This window comes from Leucopleurus acutus, assembly GCF_964270905.1.
Source record: "Leucopleurus acutus genome assembly, chromosome: 2".
NCBI classification, from domain to species: Eukaryota; Metazoa; Chordata; class Mammalia; order Artiodactyla; family Delphinidae; genus Leucopleurus; species Leucopleurus acutus.
The window spans coordinates 140,822,520-140,842,344 of record NC_139143.1 but is presented as its reverse complement, the minus strand read 5'-3'; the positions used below and the strand labels follow the sequence as shown (position 1 = coordinate 140,842,344).

The following is a 19,825-nucleotide window of genomic DNA, read 5'->3' as shown; positions in this document are numbered from 1 at the left end:
TATGTCACTTAAAATTTTCTTATTTTATCAAGGGATCAAAGGTTAAAGGAAAATGACCAAATATTGGCTATTAATCACACACCACTGGATCAGAACATTTCCCACCAGCAAGCAATTGCATTGTTACAACAAACCACTGGATCTTTGCATCTGGTTGTGGCCAGGGAACCAGTCCACACAAAAAGCAGCACTTCTACCGGCCTAACTGATGCAAGTCTGCCTGAAACAGTGAGTTGCAAATTTGGAAAAACACTTAATTTTGAATTATGCCTTTGATTTTAAGAAGTGTAAAGATATTTAGAAAATGTCGTTTTATTTGTTGTAGTTCAAGAAAGATGATTATATCTCCAAATGCAGCATTAGCATGTTAAACAAGATATTTCATGGGGGTTTTTGTTTTGTTTTTTCAATGTCCTATGATTCTCCTTGTTTAAGATTATTATTTAATATAGAGGGCAAATTGTAGTCTTGGGTATAATTTGGTGAAGGAAGGAATTCCTTGGTGATGTAACCACTTAATTAAGTTGGGAGTTTTTATTAGAGATTTACTATTGAGTTTTTAAATTAAGATTTGGTTATTTGTTTCAAAAACATTTTTTTAAATTATATTGGGTGTTTATGACTAGATTATGGATACTGCACAATTATAGAAGTTTTTCTTTTCGTGTAAGGATGTATACTGAACAATTTAAAAGAGTAAAAGTTTATGTTCCTTTGGGAGTCTTTAAACTTGCTTTGTAACATTTTACAGATTTTGGCCTGCATTTCAAAATGCAAGCTAATAAATCTTATTTTCTTATAACACTAAGTGGTAGCTGATTTATTTAATTTCCATTCATTGGACAAAAGAAAAAATAGACTGGGTACAGTACAAGGTCACAACACTAATGTATAGACATTTTCCCTGTTGTAATCAGTAATATTTATATAGCACAATTTACATAATAAATAGAATGAACAAAGTGGGAAGTTGCTTAGCATAGTGGTTCAGAACAAGGGCTCTGGAGTCAGGCTAAGGTGGGTTCAGGTCCACTTCTTACTTCGTAGGTGAGTCTTACTGGGCAGATGCCTTGACTTCTCCATACCTCAGTTTTCTCATCTGTTGCTTGGAACTACTAACAGTTTCTAGTTCACAGAGATGTTGTGAGGATTGAGAATGCATGTGAAGAGCTAAACACAGTGCCTAGGGCAGAATAAATACTCTATGAATATTAATTGCTGTCCCTAATTTAGGCATTTTTAGCAAACGTTGCTTCCTGGATACTAGGTATTGTTCCAGGTGTGAATTTATTAAATAGTCCCAATATCTCTGGTATTTTAACATTGCATAGTAACTTTCCAATTTAGTGTAATAGAAGAACTAAGTAATAAGTATGCCCTAATGTCTTGAGGGGGAGACTTTTGCTCTGCAGGCGCATTATGTGAATCTAATGCATACTTCTGATGGAGCCTGCTATTAGAGGAAAAATGCTTATGTCTCTTAGTCTGATTTGTATAATCCTATTGCTAATAGCTTCAGTTAGGCCTACCTTTCCTCTCCTTCATCAGAGTCTCTTCATTTATTCTGGTCACTCTGTGTCCTCACAATCGCATGCTTCACATTGCTGCTAGATTAATCTTTCTAAACCACTGCTTTGTTCCTGTCGTTCCCTCTTCTAAAACCTTCAGTTATTCCCACTTATCTGAGCCTAGCTTTGCTCTTAAATTTCCCTTTTGCTTGAATGTCTTTTTTCTCTGTAGAGCAATTAAAATGCTACCTTTTCCTTGAAGCTTTCCATAAGTTTTCATTGGATTTGACCTCTTGTCTCTACATTCCTCCCATCTTTATAATATTTTATGATTCTCTTTTAATTCAGATAAACACATATTTATTGTTTCCTACTAGGTGCTTGGCACTGTGCTAGGTATCAGGCATAGACTGGGGAATGAGACAGTGTGTTTCTGTCCTCTTAGAGCTACAGTGTCCTATGGTCCAATATTTTGTCTTATATTTTAATTGTTTATGTTTTAGTTTATCTCTCTACCGGATTATAAAATCTGTAAAGGCAGGGACCATATGATCATCTTTACGTATCTCTGAGCCTCTAGAAAGTTGACTTGATTAATTGTATGAATATTAAATATTTTGTCTACCTGTTACCTTAGTAATTTCTGTATTGGTAAGTGATGAATGTATATGCTTTGCTAACACTTTGCTTCTTGCTTGCTATTAATTTGTAGGTTAGTTGGGGCCATATTGAAGATGTTGAGCTTATTAATGATGGCTCTGGATTAGGTTTTGGAATAGTTGGAGGAAAATCGAGTGGTGTAGTTGTGAGGACTATAGTTCCTGGAGGATTAGCAGATCGAGTAAGTTGACCTTCTTTGATTTAATTTTGGTTTTATACAATTTTAATTGTATGGCTTGAAATGTTAATTTTATAACATGGGTTACTAGGATATATGTTTCCATGACCAGAATTTAAGTATAGCTAAAAATGTTTTTTTCTATAACTGTTAATATACACTCACTCTGCTTTATTTTAAAAAGCTCCTAAATCAACGTTTTTTGGGGTGGTTTTCTTTTTTTTTTTTGGCCTGTGATTGACAGTCATCTTGATTCTATCAAAAGACAATTTTTTTTTTTTTTTTTTTTTGCGGTATGCGGGCCTCTCACTGTTGTGGCCTCTCCCGTTGTGGAGCGCAGGGTCCGGACGCACAGGCTCAGCGGCCATGGCTCACGGGCCCAGCCGCTCCGCGGCATGTGGGATCTTCCCGGACCAGGGCACGAACCCGTGTCCCCTGCATCGGCAGGCGGACTCTCAACCACTGCGCCACCAGGGAAGCCCGACAATATTTTTTATTGAAAGGAATCATTAATGGGTATTGTATTCTGAATATCTATATTATTTTCTCCCAGTGTATCTTTCAAGGTCCTAAATGTTAAAATCAGATGGTACAGTGATTACAAACTTTTATCTCAGTATTGTTTGTGGTAAATTTCACTAGAATTACAAATTTCTGGCATTATAAGTAAAAATACTACCCTTCATTATTTAGCAGTGTTCAAACTGAAAGTGGGCCATTTTAAAACTTATCAACTGTTTCTGCTTAGTTTTACGTTGAAGAAAATGTTAAATACTACATTGAGTTTTTAAAAAGTAGTTTAGAAATTTGAAGTTACTTAATACAGTAATGAGTTCATATTATATAGACTGTCCATGATAATCAGAATGATTTGTAAATTTTACTGATTAATGTCTAGTCACATGTAAAAATTTATCCCTTCTAAAAAACATATAAAGTAAAAATGAACTTGCTGTGCACATGCAGCTTTGAGGCAAGTTCCTCAGCTCTCTATTTCTAGTCAAGGTTGCTCCACCTTGGGTTAGGACTCCGTGCTTCCATTGCAGGGAGCACAGGTTCGATCCCTGGTGAGGGAACTAAGATTCCGCAAGCCATGAGGCCAGGCCAAGAAAAAAAGAAAAAAAAAGGTTGCTCTACCTTATACGAATTGTGGAGCTATTAATATTCCTATTATCCTTTCAGCAGCTAAGTGTATTTATTTAGCATAATACCTCTCAGAGTTTTGTCTGTGGGTCCCTGAGTCTTTTGCAGGGGGTATACAAGATCAAAACAACTTACATAATAATACTAAGATGTATTAGCCCTTTCACTATGTTGGTGTTTGCACTGATGACATGCAAGCAGTGGTAGGCTAAACCTGCTGGTGCCTTCATGTGAAACAGGGCAGTGGCACACAACTGTACTAGTAGTCATTGCATTCTTCTCCACGTGTGCTTGCCACTGCAACAGCAACAATGCCAGTCTCACTTAAGAAAGTGCAATAAAAATGAATTTAAGTAAGTGCATGTCTTTTTAATACCATGTGACAAAATCAGATGTACTGTATAGCACTTCTGTCATGTACGGAAGTATGGCGGTTTTCTTGAGGGGAAACATTTGTGAGACAAACTAGCCACGTTGTAATATGGAACAGCGTTTTAATAGGGAACAGCATTTTAATTTTTTTAATTTATTTTTTAATTTTTTGCTTTTTTCCCCAAAGTTTCTGAGACCTAATTTTTTGGAAATGCATTATTTTAGTTTCAAGATTACAGCATAATGATTTGATATTTCCATATATTATGAAATGATCACCACAATGTGTCTAGTTAACATCTATTACCTCATAGTTAGAAATTTTTTTTTCTTGTGATAAGAACTTTTGAAATCTCTCTTAGCAACTTTCAGGTATACGGTACAGTACTGTTAACTCCAGTCACCATGCTGTGGTTTATATCCCTATGATTTACTATTTTATAGCTGAAAATTTGTACCTTTTGATCTTCTTCACCCATTTTGCCCGCCTGCCACACCCCTGCCTCTGGCAGCCACCAATCTAGAATACCATTTTTATTTTTGAAAGGATAACTGACAGAAAAATTATGATTATTCAGACTTGGTTATTTGGTAGACAGTTCCTTGAAATTAATGAAGTGAACCTGTTACCTCAAGGAAAAACAACTGACAGCATTTGTTGCTGATGATAAAATTTGAACTTTCAAGCAAAAATTAGAATTTTGGAAATATTTGTGTTTTACCAAAGCTTGAAATTTTCCAATATTTAAATACTTCTCTGATTAGATTGTTGGTGATGTTAATAAATATGATTTTTTTAATATTGTATAATGTTATATGTCAATATTTAGAAAATCTGCATAACTCTAGGAATCAGTATTTTCTGAAGATCAATGTGTAGTGTGGCAAAATAATATATAGGTAAAAAATCCATTCAGAATTCAAGATTGATCAATAGATTTTAATGAAACAGTATCTGAAAGTTTATTGATGTTGTTTCAGATTCCACATTGCAACTGATCTTTAAGAAATCACCACTTGTCAAGTTTTGGTGTGTTATCAAAGAATGGGCTGAAAGGGCTATTAAAATACTCCCCCATTTTCCAAATATATATCTGATTAAGACCAGATTTTCTTTATATCCTTCAACCAAAGCAATACACTGAATGCTGAAGCAGATATGAAAATTCAGCTGTCTTCTTTTAAGTCAGATATTAAAGAGGTTTGTAACAATTTCTTTAAGAATACAACTCTTCTCACAATTTTTTTGTTTTAGAAAACATAACTTTTTAAAATAAAAAAATATCAATATGTAAAAAGTATATATTAATATACTACATATCTTAAATATTTAAAAAGTTTCTCAGTATTGTTTCCCAATTCAGTTGATATCAGCAGATAACAACAGAGAGAACTACATAAACAAAAACTCTGAGATCTCAGTAATTTTTGAGATATAATTGACAGACAATAAATTGCACATATGTAAAGAATACAATTTGACGTGTTTGCTGGCGAGTCTGAAATCTGAAGGGCAGACCAGCAGGCTGGAAACTCAGGCAAGAGTTGACATTAAAGTCTGGACTCTGGGCTTCCCTGGTGGTGCAGTGGTTGAGAGTCCACCTGCCGGTGCAGGGGACACGGGTTCGTGCCCTGGTCCGGGAAGATCCCACATGCCGCGGAGCCTGTGCGTCCAGAGCCTGTGCTCTGCAACGGGAGAGGCCACAGCAGTGAGAGGCCCGCATACCGAAAAAAAAAAAAAAAAAAAAAAAAAGAAAAAAAAAGTCTGGACTCTGAAATTTGTATGGCAAGTTGGCAGTGTTTTGTTATAGTTTTAAGGCAGAATTGCTTTTCCAGGAAACCTCAGTTTTTGCTCATAAAGTCTTCAGCTGATTAGATGGAGCCTATCCATGTTATCAAGGGTAACATTCTTAAAGTCAACTGATTGTAGATATTAATTACATCGACAGAATACCTTCACAGTAACATCTAAACTGGTGTTTGACCAAACAACTGGGCACCAGAGCTTAGCCAAGGTGACACATAAAATTTAACCATGATACCATCTATCACTACAGTCAAGAACATATTCATAACCCACAAAGATTTTCTGTGCCCTTTTGTAATCCCTATTGCTCCATCCTCAATTATTTTTAAGAATGTAAAGGAGTTCTGACACCAAAAAGGTTGAGAATGCTCATTATAGGTTCTTCAAAAGACATCTTCAGCACAAAACAAGTAATAATCTTAAAGGATTTTTTTGAAAAATTTTGAAACCTGGAAAGGGATGAGATATTGTGGAGTATTTTGGCGTTTTTTCTCACCCCAACCCGCCTCCTTTAGCAATTTTAATAGACTTATTTGCTATAGTAGCATTTTTCAAGATGCAAAGTGGAGTAGTTATTATGAAGAACAAAGGGTCAAATAAATTTGGAAAGCACCAAGTTAAACAAAATCAAATAGATTACTGTACATTAATGTACATTATGAATTTTCACAAGAAGAATATGATGTGCAGAGTTTCCCTTTGTGACACTGTTGGTAAAAGCCCATGTCTGATTTTCACCCTTTCCTGGAAGGGATTGTCACTGGTTCAGGTCTTCAGGATGGGGGGCATGTGCCTGTCAGAGTCATAATGGAGAAGCGAGTGTTTATGCCAGATATGGTCATCTGCCTAATACACATTATTCTCGTGTAATCCTCAGAACAGTCATAAATTTTATTCACAAATCATAGGTATGGAAACTTAAGAAATTGCCCAAGGCTATGCAACTAAGCAATGACAAAGTCAGGATTGAGCCTACATCTGTTAGATGTACTGCTTAAATCTACTTATACAAAGTTGATCCCGATGTTTTCATTTTCCTGGTGTACACCTGTCCAGGGTTGGTCAAGCCTATGAGGGAATTGCCAGCTCTAACAGCAACATTGCTATTGGTCCTCTCCTGTAGGGAATATGATGAGACCTAAACATAGGGGACAGAGCAGTATTCACTTCTCTCTTCCCCTCATCCCAGCCAAATGGCAGATAAAATCTCTTCAGCTAACTCTGCTTTGTTGCTAAATCTTTAGAGTTGTTGCTCATGTAGCCTGATCATAGCTTTAAAATTATTAAAGGGAATATTGCTTTTCATTAAAATGTACTCATATTTTGACTGTTAATGCTCACTGTCGACCATGGCAATCTTCATGGTAAGGGAATATGGATGTCTTAGGTCATTAGTTAGATGTGATTTAGATTGATCATAAAGTGATACCTACATTCTGCTAAAGGGGTTAACTAATACTACTTTCTCTAAAGACTATAAAATTGTATAACAGAAAGTTAGAAAAGCAAGTCAGTATTTCTTATTTAAAAGGGTTTCATGAAATAGCCCCTTGTATTTTCTTTTGTGTACAGATAAGTCAATATGGGGTAGAGTTGAGGGGGCAAAGAATACCTAACTGAGCCTAAAGAAGTATCAGAAATGGATGCATTTGAGGACTTGCTGTAAGGAAGGCACTAGGTTAAAGCTTTTACATATAGTATTTTTTTAAGCTATTTATTTATTTATTATATTTATGGACTTTATTTTTGACTGCATTCGGTCTTTGTTGCTGCACGTGGGCTTTCTCTAGTTGTGGCGAGCAGGGGCTACCCTTCCTTGCAGTGCGTGGGCTTCTCATTGCGGTGGCTTCTCTTGTGGAGCATGGGCTCTAGGTGCGTGGGCTTCAGTAGTTGTGGCTCGCAGGCTTCAGTAGTTGTGGCTCACGGGCTCTAGAGCACAGGCTCAGTAGTTGTGGCGCACGGGCTTAGTTGCTTTGCAGTCTGTGGGATCTTCCCGGACCAGGGATCGAAGCTGTGTCCCCTGCATTGGCAGGTGGATTCTTAACCACCGTGCCACCAGGGAAGTACCAAACATATAGTATTGAGTTTAGTGCTCACAACTCAATGAGAGAGGAATTTATCCCCATCTTACTTAAGAGGGATCTGAGATTTAGGTAGGATCAGTAACTGACCTATGGCCCTACAGCTTGATCAAAGTAGTGCCAGCATTTGAACTTGGGTGTGTCTGACTCCAGAGCCTTGTCATTCTGCTGTCTACTGCCTCTACTGTTGTAAAGTAAATGAAGTGGAAAAATATTGACTTATACGGGTTTTTTAGAAATGTTTATTGAGACCTAATTACAGTGAGCAATCAGTAAATGTAATCAGGGCCAATTCCCTGAATAGGGAAATTATATGGTATCGTGTAAGGGGAGCTAAAAGACCTATCTACCTGTAATCCGTAGATACTCTCCAAAATTCACAGTGCCTGAAACATCTTCTGAGAATTCTGTTCAGCTATGGAGAAAATTTCAGAATTTTTCAGCAGTTAGAAATTTTGTTTTTTTTTTTTGGTTTTTTGTTTGTTTGTTTTTAAATAAATTGATATGGGCAGTGTAAAACTTTTTTGTTTTGCAGAAATCTCTTTTATGTGTTCTGGAGGAATTCTAGGGAAATCAGGTACATTGAGTTACCCCGTTGTCTCCCAAAGGTGATTATTAAAGCACAACCTACTTAAAAGTTGTCATGAATTATTGACTTTTTGGTATCAGGCAATTGTAATATGAGTCCTATTACCTATCTAGTAACCTTTAATACTAAGAAGGAATGGAACCAACCAAGGATTGGAGAAGTAGGTGTGGACTATGAGGAATTTTTAGTCTAGAATAATAAAGGCCCAGCTTGAGGCCACTGAACAGTTCGTTATTCCCAGTAATTTTGCTTTGAGTGTGTCTGGAAACTGGTAGTTTCCTTATCCTTAAAAATCATTGATGAGGGCTCTGGAAATATGAGAAGGATAGGATAGATGTACTTACACTTAGTACCTTTAATTCCTTGAGGGAAAGAGCATTTTTTTATGGTTCTAATAATATAAATTATATCTTTATAAAAAGCTTGCAATATTCTTACTAGAAGTCAAGATAATACCAAATCAAACTAGCCAAGGATCTAAGTTATCCATCTACTGATTTTTGGTCAAAATACAGGATTAGGATTATTTTCCTTTGGAGATTCAAACCTGAGACACTTGCCATGAGGTTGACATTTATTTAATTTTTTCTTTTCTTTTTTTTTAATGTGCATTCTTATTATTTATTTATTTAACATCTTTATTGGAGTATAATTGCTTTACAGTGTTAGTTTCTGCTGTATAACAAAGTGAATCAGCTATACATAGGCATACATCCCCATATCTCCTCCCTCTTGCATCTTCCTCCCACCCTCCCTATCCCACCCCTCTAGGTGGTCACAAAGCACCGAGCTGATCTCCCCCTGCAATGCAGCTGCTTCCCACTAGCTAGCTATTTTACACTGGTAGTGTATATATGTCAGTGCTACTCTCTCACTTCGTCCCAGTTTACCCTTCCCCCTCCCATGTCCTCAAGTCCATTCTCTACATCTGAGTCTTTATTCCTGTCCTGCCCCTAGGTTCATTAGAACCATTTTTTTATTTTTTATTTTTTTTTTAGATTCCATATATATGTGTTAGCATACGGTATTTGTTTTTCTCTTTTGCCTTTTGATTAAAGACCAATGATAGAAATGTCCTGGAATCAGAAGTGGTAATAATTTCATTTTCTGAGTTGTGGAAGTATTTGGTGCCATTTTTTAATTTTCAGAGAAACAAATTTGATTTCTTTCTTTTGTAGCTCAAGCCTGAAATCCTTTAGGTTTTCAAATATCTTTTGAATTGAAATTATCATCTACAACAGCCTATCAGAGAACTTAAAAGTGCAGAGTACTAAATGTTTTTTTAGCCAATAACTGCTAACTTGGATTAAAGTATTTTTTCTTTAAAAAAAAAACTATATGAATGATACTGTTAGTGTTTTCACTGTAACAGTGTGTTACCCTGTTACATCAGCTATTTTAATTTTTTGCCTTCCATACTATCTTTTCCTGTATGCATAATTTTTTCTCTCTTTTGAAAGACTCTATGGGTTAATAAACTTTTATATTTCACTGTTAGATTAGCATGCCATGACTTTGAATCTTGACATAGCTATTTGTTGGCTATCATTGACTTATGATTTCTGTTAAAGAACAAAAAGGACTCTATACCTTTTAGTTTCCTTCCACAGTAGACCGGTTATGAAAGGAGAATATTGATCAGAAAGTATCAGTAAAATGCAATGTTTGGGGCTGCTGGACTTGTAAAAGCTAGCTGTCATTTTGGTGTCTTTCCTATCAATCTGATTATCTTTGTTTTGCACTTATGAATTCCTTAGAACACCTGTTTATCTGGAACAAGAAAATGTTTGACTTTCAGTGACAGGTGCAAATTATCTACATCATTTAAAATCGAGTTCAGGTAATATAGGAAAACAATAGTGCTTAGGAGGTGACTGTACTTACAGTGAAATGTCCTTTGTCCAAGCCAAGTGTGAAAACACTCACCATATTCTTTATTCTGTCGTCAGGCCAAAATTCTGTTCAAGAATGGTTTATTCACAGAGGCATCTTACCCTTATTTTTCATTATGAACATTTGACTGTCTCTTAAGTAGTTGCTTGTTTTGTTTCAAGTTTGTTGCATTGATAAAAAATAGAACATCAAATTATCAGTGCTTTAAGTAGAAATCCAGCAATTCTTTGTTCCTTTTTCCACAGTAATTTCTTCCTTGCATCTATTTCTTTTCTAAGTCTTTCCAAACGTTTCTGACTTGAATTGCATTTCTGTTTCACGGCTCCTCTTTGCTAGCAGTAGCTTCTAGTGCATTCTGCAGAATTCACAACAAAGCATATAGTTTTCTACTCACTGTTTTGATCTAACACCTTCTTTCATACAGGTTTCTGCAAAATTGGAGAAAAGGAAGGATGGGGAGTAGACTTTTAGTTTTAAGGCCCTCTCTTTTTTGCTCTTTTCCATCCCTCCCTTCCTCCCTCCCTTCCTTTCCACTTTTTTTCTTCTGAGTTCCATCTGGAACTTACAGATGGTGCCTCCCGGAGCCAGGAGTATGAAGCTTAGAACTGTACTAGCCCAGTGGTCATGGCTCTATTCTCAGGTTGTCCTTCTGTCCCAGGTGCAAAATATCTATTTTCATCTTCATTTTATTTCAAGCTTTTTGACAGTTATAGGAAATTTCTTGGAGAATAGGAAACAGTATATTTATTATCTACTGATAATACTTTGGAGATATCAAAGTATAAGGCAAATGATTAATAAGAACAGGTCTTCAGTGAGACAACTTTAGTTGAACTTTGGCCCTGCCACTTATTAGCTTTGTGATCTTGGTCATTCAGTCAACCTTTTTGAATCTCGGTTTTCTCATTTTAAAGCTGTTCTTCACTGAAAGAGATGATATATGAAAAGTGATTTTTTCATCCTGTAAAGTGCTCTGGTGGTGTAATTTTCATAACTGGTTCTGTTTACATTTTGGAATCTTTAATATATTGTAGTAAAGATAAGTAAAGAGAATTCGGACTTTCTGATGAAACAAATTTAGTGAAAATGAAGTGGATCAACTATTCAAAAATTTCACAAACGAAGGTAGAATGGAACTGATATACTTTGAAAAATTTTTTTTTATTTTTTAAATTAATTAATTAATTTATTGTTGGCTCTGTTGGGTCTTCGTTTCTGTGCGAGGGCTTTCTCTAGTTGCGGCAAGTGGGGGCCACTCTTCATCGTGGTGCGCGGGCCTCTCACTGTCGTGGCCTCTCTTGTTGCGGAGCACAAGCTCCAGACGCGCAGGCTCAGTAGTTGTGGCTCACGGGCCTAGTTGCTCCGCGGCATGTGGGATCTTCCCAGACCAGGGCTTGAATCCGTGTCCCCTGCATTGTCAGGCAGACTCTCAACCACTGCGCCACCAGGGAAGCCCTGATATACTTTTTTTTTTTCTTTTATCTAATCTATATGCCTTTAATTTCTTTCTGGTTTTTTTTTTTTTTACATCTTTATTGGAGTATAATTGCTTTATAGTGGTGTGTTAGTTTCTGCTTTATAACAAAGTGAATCAGTTATACATATACATATGTTCCCATATCTCTTCCGTCTTGCGTCTCCCTCCCTCTCACCCCTCTAGGTGGTCACAAAGCACCGAGCTGATCTCCCTGTGCTATGCGGCTGCTTCCCACTAGCTATTTTACATTTGGTAGTGTATATATGTCCATGCCACTCTCTCACTTTGTCACAGCTTATCCTTCCCCCTCCCCTAATCCTCAAGTCCATTCTCTAATAGGTCTGTGTCTTTATTCCTGTCTTACCCCTAGGTTCTTCATGACCTTTTTTTTTTTCTTAGATTCCATATATATGTGTTAGCATACGGTATTTGTTTTTCTCTTTCTGACTTACTTCACTCTGTATGACAGACTCTGGGTCCATCCACCTCACTACAAATAACTCAATTTTGTTTCTTTTTATGGCTGAGTAATATTCCATTGTATATATGTGCCACATCTTCTTTATCCATTTATCCGATGATGGACACTTGGGTTGCTTCCATCTCCTGGCTATGGTAAATAGAGCTGCAATGAACAGTTTGGTACATGACTCTTTTTGAATTATGGTTTTCTCAGGGTATATGCCCAGTAGTGGGATTGCTGGGTCATATGGTAGTTCTATTTGTGGTTTTTTAAGGAACCTCCATACTGTTCTCCATAGTGGCTGTACCAATTCACATTCCCACTAGCAGAGCAAGAGGGTTCCCTTTTCTCCACACCCTCTCCAGCATTTACTGTTTCTAGATTTTTTGATAATGGCCATTCTGTCCAGTGTGAGATGATTTGCATTTCTCTAATGATTAATGATGTTGAGCATTCTTTCATGTGTTTGTTGGCAAACTGTATATCTTCTTTGGAGAAACATCTGTTTAGGTCTTCTGCCCATTTTTGGATTGGGTTTTTTGTTTTTTTGTTATTGTGCTGCATGAGCTGCTTGTAAATTCTGGAGATTAATCCTTTGTCAGTTTCTTCATTTGCAAATATTTTCTTCCATTCTGAGGGTTGTCTTTTGGTCTTGTTTATAGTTTCCTTTGCTATGCAAAAGCTTTGAAGTTTCATTAGGTCTCATTTGTTTATTTTTATTTCCATTTCTCTAGGAGGTGGGTCAAAAAGGACCTTGCTGTGATTTATGTCATAGAGTGTTCTGCCTATGTTTTCCTATAACAGTTTGACAGTTTCTGGCCTTACATTTAAGTCTTTAATCTATTCTGAGCTTACAATTGTGTATGGTGTTAGGGAGTGATCTAATCTCATAGTTTTACATGTACCCGTCCAGTTTTCCCAGCACCACTTTTTGAAGAGGCTGTCCTTTCTCCACTGTACATTCCTGCCTCTATCAAAGATAAGGTGACCATATGTGCGTGGGTTTATCTCTGGGCTTTCTATCCTGTTCCATTGATCTGTATTTCTGTTTTTGTGCCAGTACCATACTGTCTTGATTACTGTAGCTTTGTAGAATAGTCTGAAGTCAGGGAGCCTGATTCCTCCAGCTCCGTTTCTCGTTCTCAAGTTTGCTTTGGCTATTCAGCGTCTTTTGTGTTTCCATACAAATTGTGAAATTTTTTGTTTGAGTTGTGTGAAAAATGCCAGTGGTAGTTTGATAGGGATTGCATTGAATCTGTAGATTGCTTTGTGTAGTAGAGTCATTTTCACAATGTTGATTCTTCCAATCCAAGAACATGGTATATCTCTCCATCTATTTGCATCATCTTTAGTTTCTTTCATCAGTGTCTTATAGTTTTCTGCATACAGGTCTTTTGTCTCCTTAGGTAGGTTTATTCCTAGATATTTTATTCTTTTTGTTGCAGTGGTAAATGGGAGTGTTTTCTTAATTTCACTTTCAGATTTTTCATCATTAGCGTATAGGAATGCCAGAGATTTCTGTGCATTAATTTTGTATCTTGCTAATTTACCAAATTCAGGATTAGCTCTAGTAGTTTTCTGGTAGCATCTTTAGGATTCTCTATGTGTAGTATCATGTCATCTGCAAACAGTGACAGCTTTACTTCTTCTTTTCTGATTTGGATTACTTTTATTTCCTTTTCTTCTCTGATTGCTGTGGCTAAAACTTCCAAAACTATGTTGAATAAGAGTGGTGAGAATGTGCAACCTTGTCTTGTTCCTGATCTTAGTGGAAATGCTTTCAGTTTTTCACCATTGAGGACGATGTTGGCTGTGAGTTTGTCATATATGGCCTTTATTATTATGTTGAGGAAGTTCCCTCTATGCTTACTTTCTGCAGGGTTTTTATCATAAATGGTGTTGAATTTTGTCGAAAGCTTTCTCTGCATCTATTGAGATGATCATATGGTTTTTCTCCTTCAATTTGTTAATATGGTGTATCACGTTGATTGATTTGTGTCTATTGAAGAATCCTTGCATTCCTGGAATAAACCCCACTTGATCATGGTGTATGATCCTCTTAATGTGCTGCTGGATTCTGTTTGCTAGTATTTTGTTGAGGATTTTTGCATCTATGTTCATCAGTGATATTGGCCTGTAGTTTTCTTTCTTTGTGACATCCTTGTCTGGTTTGGTATCAGGGTAATGGTGGCCTCGTAGAATGAGTTTGTGAGTGTTCCTCCCTCTGCTATATTTTGGAAGTTTGAGAAGGATAGGTGTTAGCTCTTCTCTAAATGTTTGATAGAATTCGCCTGTGAAGCCATCTGGTCCTGGGCTTTTGTTTGTTGGAAGATTTTTAATCACAGTTTCAATTTCAGTGCTTGTGATTGGTCTGTTCATATTTTCTATTTCTTCCTGATTCAGTCTTGGCAGGTTGGCCAGACTTGGCAATTTCTAAGAATTTGTCCATTTCTTCCAGGTTGTCCATTTTATTGGCATAGAGTTGCTTGTAGTAATCTCTCATGATCTTTTGTGTTTCTGCACTGTCAGTTGTTACTTCTTTTTCATTTCTAATTCTATTGATTTCAGTCTTCTTCCTTTTTTTATTGATGAGTCTGGCTAATGGTTTATCAATTTTGTTTATCTTCTCAAAGAACCAGCTTTTCGTTTTATTGATCTTTGCTATAGTTTCCTTCATTTCTTTTTCATTTTTTTCTGATCTGATCTTTATGATTTCTTTACTTCTGCTAAGTTTGGGTTTTTTTTGTTCTTCTTTCTGTAATTGCTTTAGGTGCAAGGTTAGGTTGTTTATTCAAGATGTTTCCTGTTTCTTAAGGTAGGAATGTATTGCTATAACCTTCCCTGTTAGAACTGCTTTTGCTGTATCCCATAGGTTTTGGGTCTTCGTGTCTCCATTGTCATTTGTTTCTAGGTATTTTTTGATTTCCTCTTTGATTTCTTCAGTGATCACTTCGTTATTAAGTAGTGTATTGTTTAGCCTCTATGTGTTTGTATTTTTTACAGATCTTTTCCTGTAATTGACATCTAGTCTCATAGCGTTGTGGTTGGAAAAGATACTTGATACAATTTCAATTTTCTTAAATTTACCAAGCCTTGATTTGTGACCCAAGATATGATTTATCCTGGAGAATGTTCCATGAGCACTTGCGAAAAATGTGTATTCTGTTGTTTTTGGATGGAATGTCCTATAAATATCAATTGAGTCCATCTTGTTTAATGTATCATTTAAAGCTTGTGTTTCCTTATGTATGTTCATTTTGGATGGTCTGTCCATTGGTGAAAGTGGGATGTTAATGTCCCCTACTGTGAATGTGTTACTGTTGATTTCCCCTTTTATGGCTGTTAGTATTTGCCTTATATATTGAGGTACTCCTATGTTGGGTGCATAAATATTTACAATTGTTATATCTTCCTCTTGGATCGATCCCTTGATCATTATGTAGTGTCCTTCTTTGTCTCTTGTAATAGTCTTTATTTTAAAGTCTATTTTGTCTGATATGAGAATTGCTACTCCACCTTTCTTTCTTCTGATTTTCATTTGCAAGGAATATCTTCTTCCATCCCCTTACTTTCAGTCTGTATGTGTCCCTAGGTCTGAAGTGGGTCTCTTGTAGACAGCATACATATGGGTCTTGTTTTAGTATCCATTCAGCCAGTCTGTGTCTTTTGGTGGGAGCATTTAATCCATTTACATTTAAGGTAATTATTGATATGTATGTTCCTATTCCCATTTTCTTAATTGTTTTGGGTTTGTTATTGTAGGTGTTTTCCTTCTCTTGTGTTTCTTGGCTAGAGAAGTTCCTTCATCATTTGTTGTAAAGCTGGTTTGGTGGTGCTGAACTCTCTCAGCTTTTGCTTGTCTGTAAAGGTTTTAATTTCTCCATCAAATCTGAATGAGATCCTTGCTGTGTAGAGTAATCTTGGTTGTAGGTTTTTCTCCTTCATCACTTTAAATATGTCCTGCCAGTCCCTCTGGCTTGCAGAGTTTCTGCTGAAAGATCAGCTGTTAACCTTATGGGGATTCCCTTGTGTGTTATTTGTTGTTTTTCCCTTGCTGCTTTTAATATGCTTTCTTTGTATTTAATTTTTGACAGTTTGATTAATATGTGTCTTGGCGTGTTTCTCCTTGGATTTATCATGTATGGGACTCTCTGTGGTTCCTGGACTTGATTAACTATTTCCTTTTCCATATTAGGGAAGTTTTCAACTATAATCTCTTCAAAAATTTTCTCAGTCCCTTTCTTTTTCTCTTGTACTTCTGGGACCACTATAATTCGAATGTTGGTGCGTTTAATGTTGTCCCAGAGGTCTCTGAGACTGTCCTCAGTTCTTTTCATTCTTTTTTCTTTATTCTGCTCTGCAGTAGTTATTTCCACTATTTTATCTTCCAGGTCACTTATCCGTTCTTCTGCCTCAGTTATTCTGCTATTTATCCCTTCTACAGTATTTTTAATTTCATTTATTGTGTTGTTCATCGTTGCTTGTTCCAACTTTAGTTCTTCTGGGTCCTTGTTAAATGTTTCTTGCATTTTGTCTATTCTATTTCCAAGATTTTGAATTATCTTTACTATCATTATTCTGAATTATTTTTCAGGTAGACTGCCTATTTCCTCTTCATTTGTTAGGTCTGGTGGGTTTTTATCTTGTTCCTTCATGTGCTGTGTGTTTTTGTCTTCTCATTTTGCTTATCTTACTGTGTTTGGGGGTCTCCTTTTTTGCAGGCTGCAGGCTCGTATTTCCCGTTGATTTTGGTGTCTGTCCCCAGTGGCTAAGGTTGGTTCAGTGGGTTATGTAGGATCCTGGTGGAGGGGACTAGTGCCTGTGTTCTGGTGGATGAGGCTGTATCTTGTCTTTCTGGTGGGCAGGTCCACGTGTGGTGGTGTGTTTTGGGGTGTCTGTGGACTTATTATGATTTTAGGCAGCCTCTCTGCTAATGGGTGGGGTTGTGTTCCTGTCTTGCTGGTTATTTGGCCTAGGGTGTCCAGCAGTGTAGTTTGCTGGTTGTTGAGTGAAGCTGGGTGTTGGTGTTGAGATGGAGATCTCTGGGGGATTTTCTCCGTTTGATATTACGTGGAGCTGGGAGGTCTGTTGTGGACCTGTGTCCTGAAGTTGCCTCTCCCACCTCAGAGGTACAGCACTGACTCTTGGCTGCAGCACCAAGAGCCTTTCATCCACACGGCTCAGAATAAAAGGGAGAAAAAGTAGAAAGAAAGGAAGAGGATAAAATAAAATAAAATAAAGTAAGATAAAATAAATTTATTAAAATAAAAAATAACTATTAAGAAAAAAAATTTTTTAAAGAAAACAGAACAAAAAAAAACATGGACGGACAGAACCGTAGCACAAATGGTGAAAGCAAAGCTATACAGACAAAATCTTACACAGAAGCATACACATACAGAAAGATGAAAAGGGGAAAAAATAATAAATCTTGCTCTCAAGGTCCTCCTCCTCAATTTGGGATGATTCGTTGTCTATTCATGTATTCCACCAATGCAGGGTACATCAAGTTGATTGTGGAGATATAGTCTGCTGCTTCTGAGGCTGCTGGGAGGGATTTCCCTTTCTCTTCTTTGTTCGCACAGCTCCCGCGGCTGAGCTTTGGATTTGGCCCTGCCTCTGCGTGTAGGTCGCAGGAGGGCGTCTGTTCTTTGCTCAGACAGGATGGCGTTAAAGGAGCCACTGCTTCGGTGGGTCTTGTTCACTCAGGCTGGGGGTAGGGAGGGGTGCGGATGTGGGGCAAGCCTGCAGCGGCAGACGTCGGCGTGACTTTGCACCAGCCTGAGGCGCGCCATGCGTTCTCCCGGGGAAGTTGTCCCTGAATCCCGGGACCCTGGCAGTGGCGGGCTGCACAGGTTCCCCGGAAGGGAGGTGTGGAGAGTGACCTGTGCTCGCACACAGGCTTCTTGGTGGTGGCAGCAGCGTCTTTAGCGTCTCATGCCGTCTCTGGGTCTGTGCTGATAGCCGCGGCTCACGCCCGTCTCTGGAGTTCCTTTAAGCAGCGCTCTTAATCCCCTCTCCTCGTGCACCAGGAAGCAGAGGGAAGAAAAAGTCTCTTGCCTCTTTGGCAGGTCCAGACTTTTCCCTGGACTCCCTCCCGGCTAGCCGGCTAGCTGTGGTGCACCAACCCCTTCAGGCTGTGTTCACGCCGCCAACCTCAGTCCGCCAACCCCAGTTCTCTCCCTGCGCTCTGACGGAAGCCTAAGCCTCAGCTCCCAGCCCCGCCCGCCCTGCCCGGTGAGCAGACAAGCCTCTCGGGCTGGTGAGTGCCGGTCGGCACCGATTCTCTGTGCGGGAACCTCTCCGCTTTTCCCTCTGCACCCCTGTTGCTGTGCTCTCATCCACAGCCCCGAAGCTCCCCCCGCTCTGCCACCTGCAGTCTCCGCCTGCAAAGGGGCTTCTAGTGTGTGGAAACCTTTCCTCCTTCACGGCTCCCTCCCACTGGTGCTGGTCCCGTCCCTATTCTTTTGTCTCTGTTTATTCTTTTTTCTTTTGCCCTACCCAGGTACGTGTGGAGTTTCTTGCCTTTTGGGAGGTCTGAGGTCTTCTGCCAGCGTTCAGTAGGTGTTCTGTAGGAGTTTTCCACGTGTAGATGTATTTCTGGTGTATCTGTGGGGAGGAAGGTGATCTCCACGTTTTACTCTTCCGCCATCTTCTTCCTCCTCCCTGATATACTTTTTGATGTATTATGTTTTAAACTTTACAATGAGTGAAATATACAAACATATAAAAGTATATATAATGTTTGTGCACATTTTAAATAATAATCACCAATGTACCTATAATCCAGTTTATGAAATAGATCGTGTTAAATAATAATAATAATGATTACCCATATATATATATCACCAGCTTAAGAAACAGAAGATTGCATATCCTTCCTCTAAACTCATCCAGAGTCATGATGTTAAATACCTTCTATATGCCCATGACTCCCAAATTTAAATGTGTAGTCTGGACTTCTCTCCTGAACTCCAGACTTGTATATCCAGCTGCGTATCTGATATATCCACTTGCAGTGTCTAATAGGCATCTCAGACTAGACATCTCTAAAACTGAACTCCTGATTTCTGTTCCCACACACCTGTTCCTCTGTAATCTTTTTGTTTTTTTTTTTTTCAATCTCAATAGCAACTCTATCTTTCTAGCTGCTTAGGCTAAAACCTTAGAGTTTTGATTCCATTTTCCCCTCACAGCCCATGTAGAAGATATCAGCAGAGCCTGTTGACAGTTCAGTAGAAATACATCTAGAATCTCACTTCTCAACACCCCAACTGCTAACCTAGTCCAGGCTCTTGTTGTCTCTTTCTAGATTATTGCATTAGCCTCCCAACTGGTATCTCTGCTTCTATTGTTTTCTCTCCTTTAGTCTATTTTCAGCTTAAAGGCTGGAGTGATCTTGTTAAAAATAAGTCAGATCATGTCACTCCACTGCTCAAAACCCTCCAATGACTTCCCTTCCCCCTGGCTCAGAGCAGATGCTGTATACTGCTGACCCCCTGGTAATGCTCCCATTGGTTCTTTTTTTTTTTAAATAAATTTATTTATTTATTTAATTTTGCTGTGTTGGCTCTTTGTTGCTGTGTGCGGGCTTTCTCTAGTTGAGGTGAGTGGGGGCTACTCTTCATTGCAGTGCATGGGCTTCTCATTGTCG

At 38.0% G+C, this 19,825-nt stretch overlaps 1 protein-coding gene across 9 annotated transcripts in view; it reads left to right on the top strand.

The window, feature by feature from the left end:
- PATJ (PATJ crumbs cell polarity complex component) overlaps positions 1 to 19,825 on the top strand; it is a 358,003-nt gene that overhangs the window by 21,437 nt on the left and 316,741 nt on the right. For 8 of the 9 annotated variants that reach the window (XM_082834079.1, XM_082834082.1, XM_082834078.1 and 5 more), the window contains 2 exons: positions 33 to 228; positions 2,221 to 2,349. In XM_082834079.1, coding sequence (XP_082690205.1) covers positions 33 to 228; positions 2,221 to 2,349 — 325 coding nt within the window. The remainder of the gene's footprint in view (positions 1 to 32; positions 229 to 2,220; positions 2,350 to 19,825) is intronic. The other variant, XM_082834080.1, reaches the window with a different exon arrangement.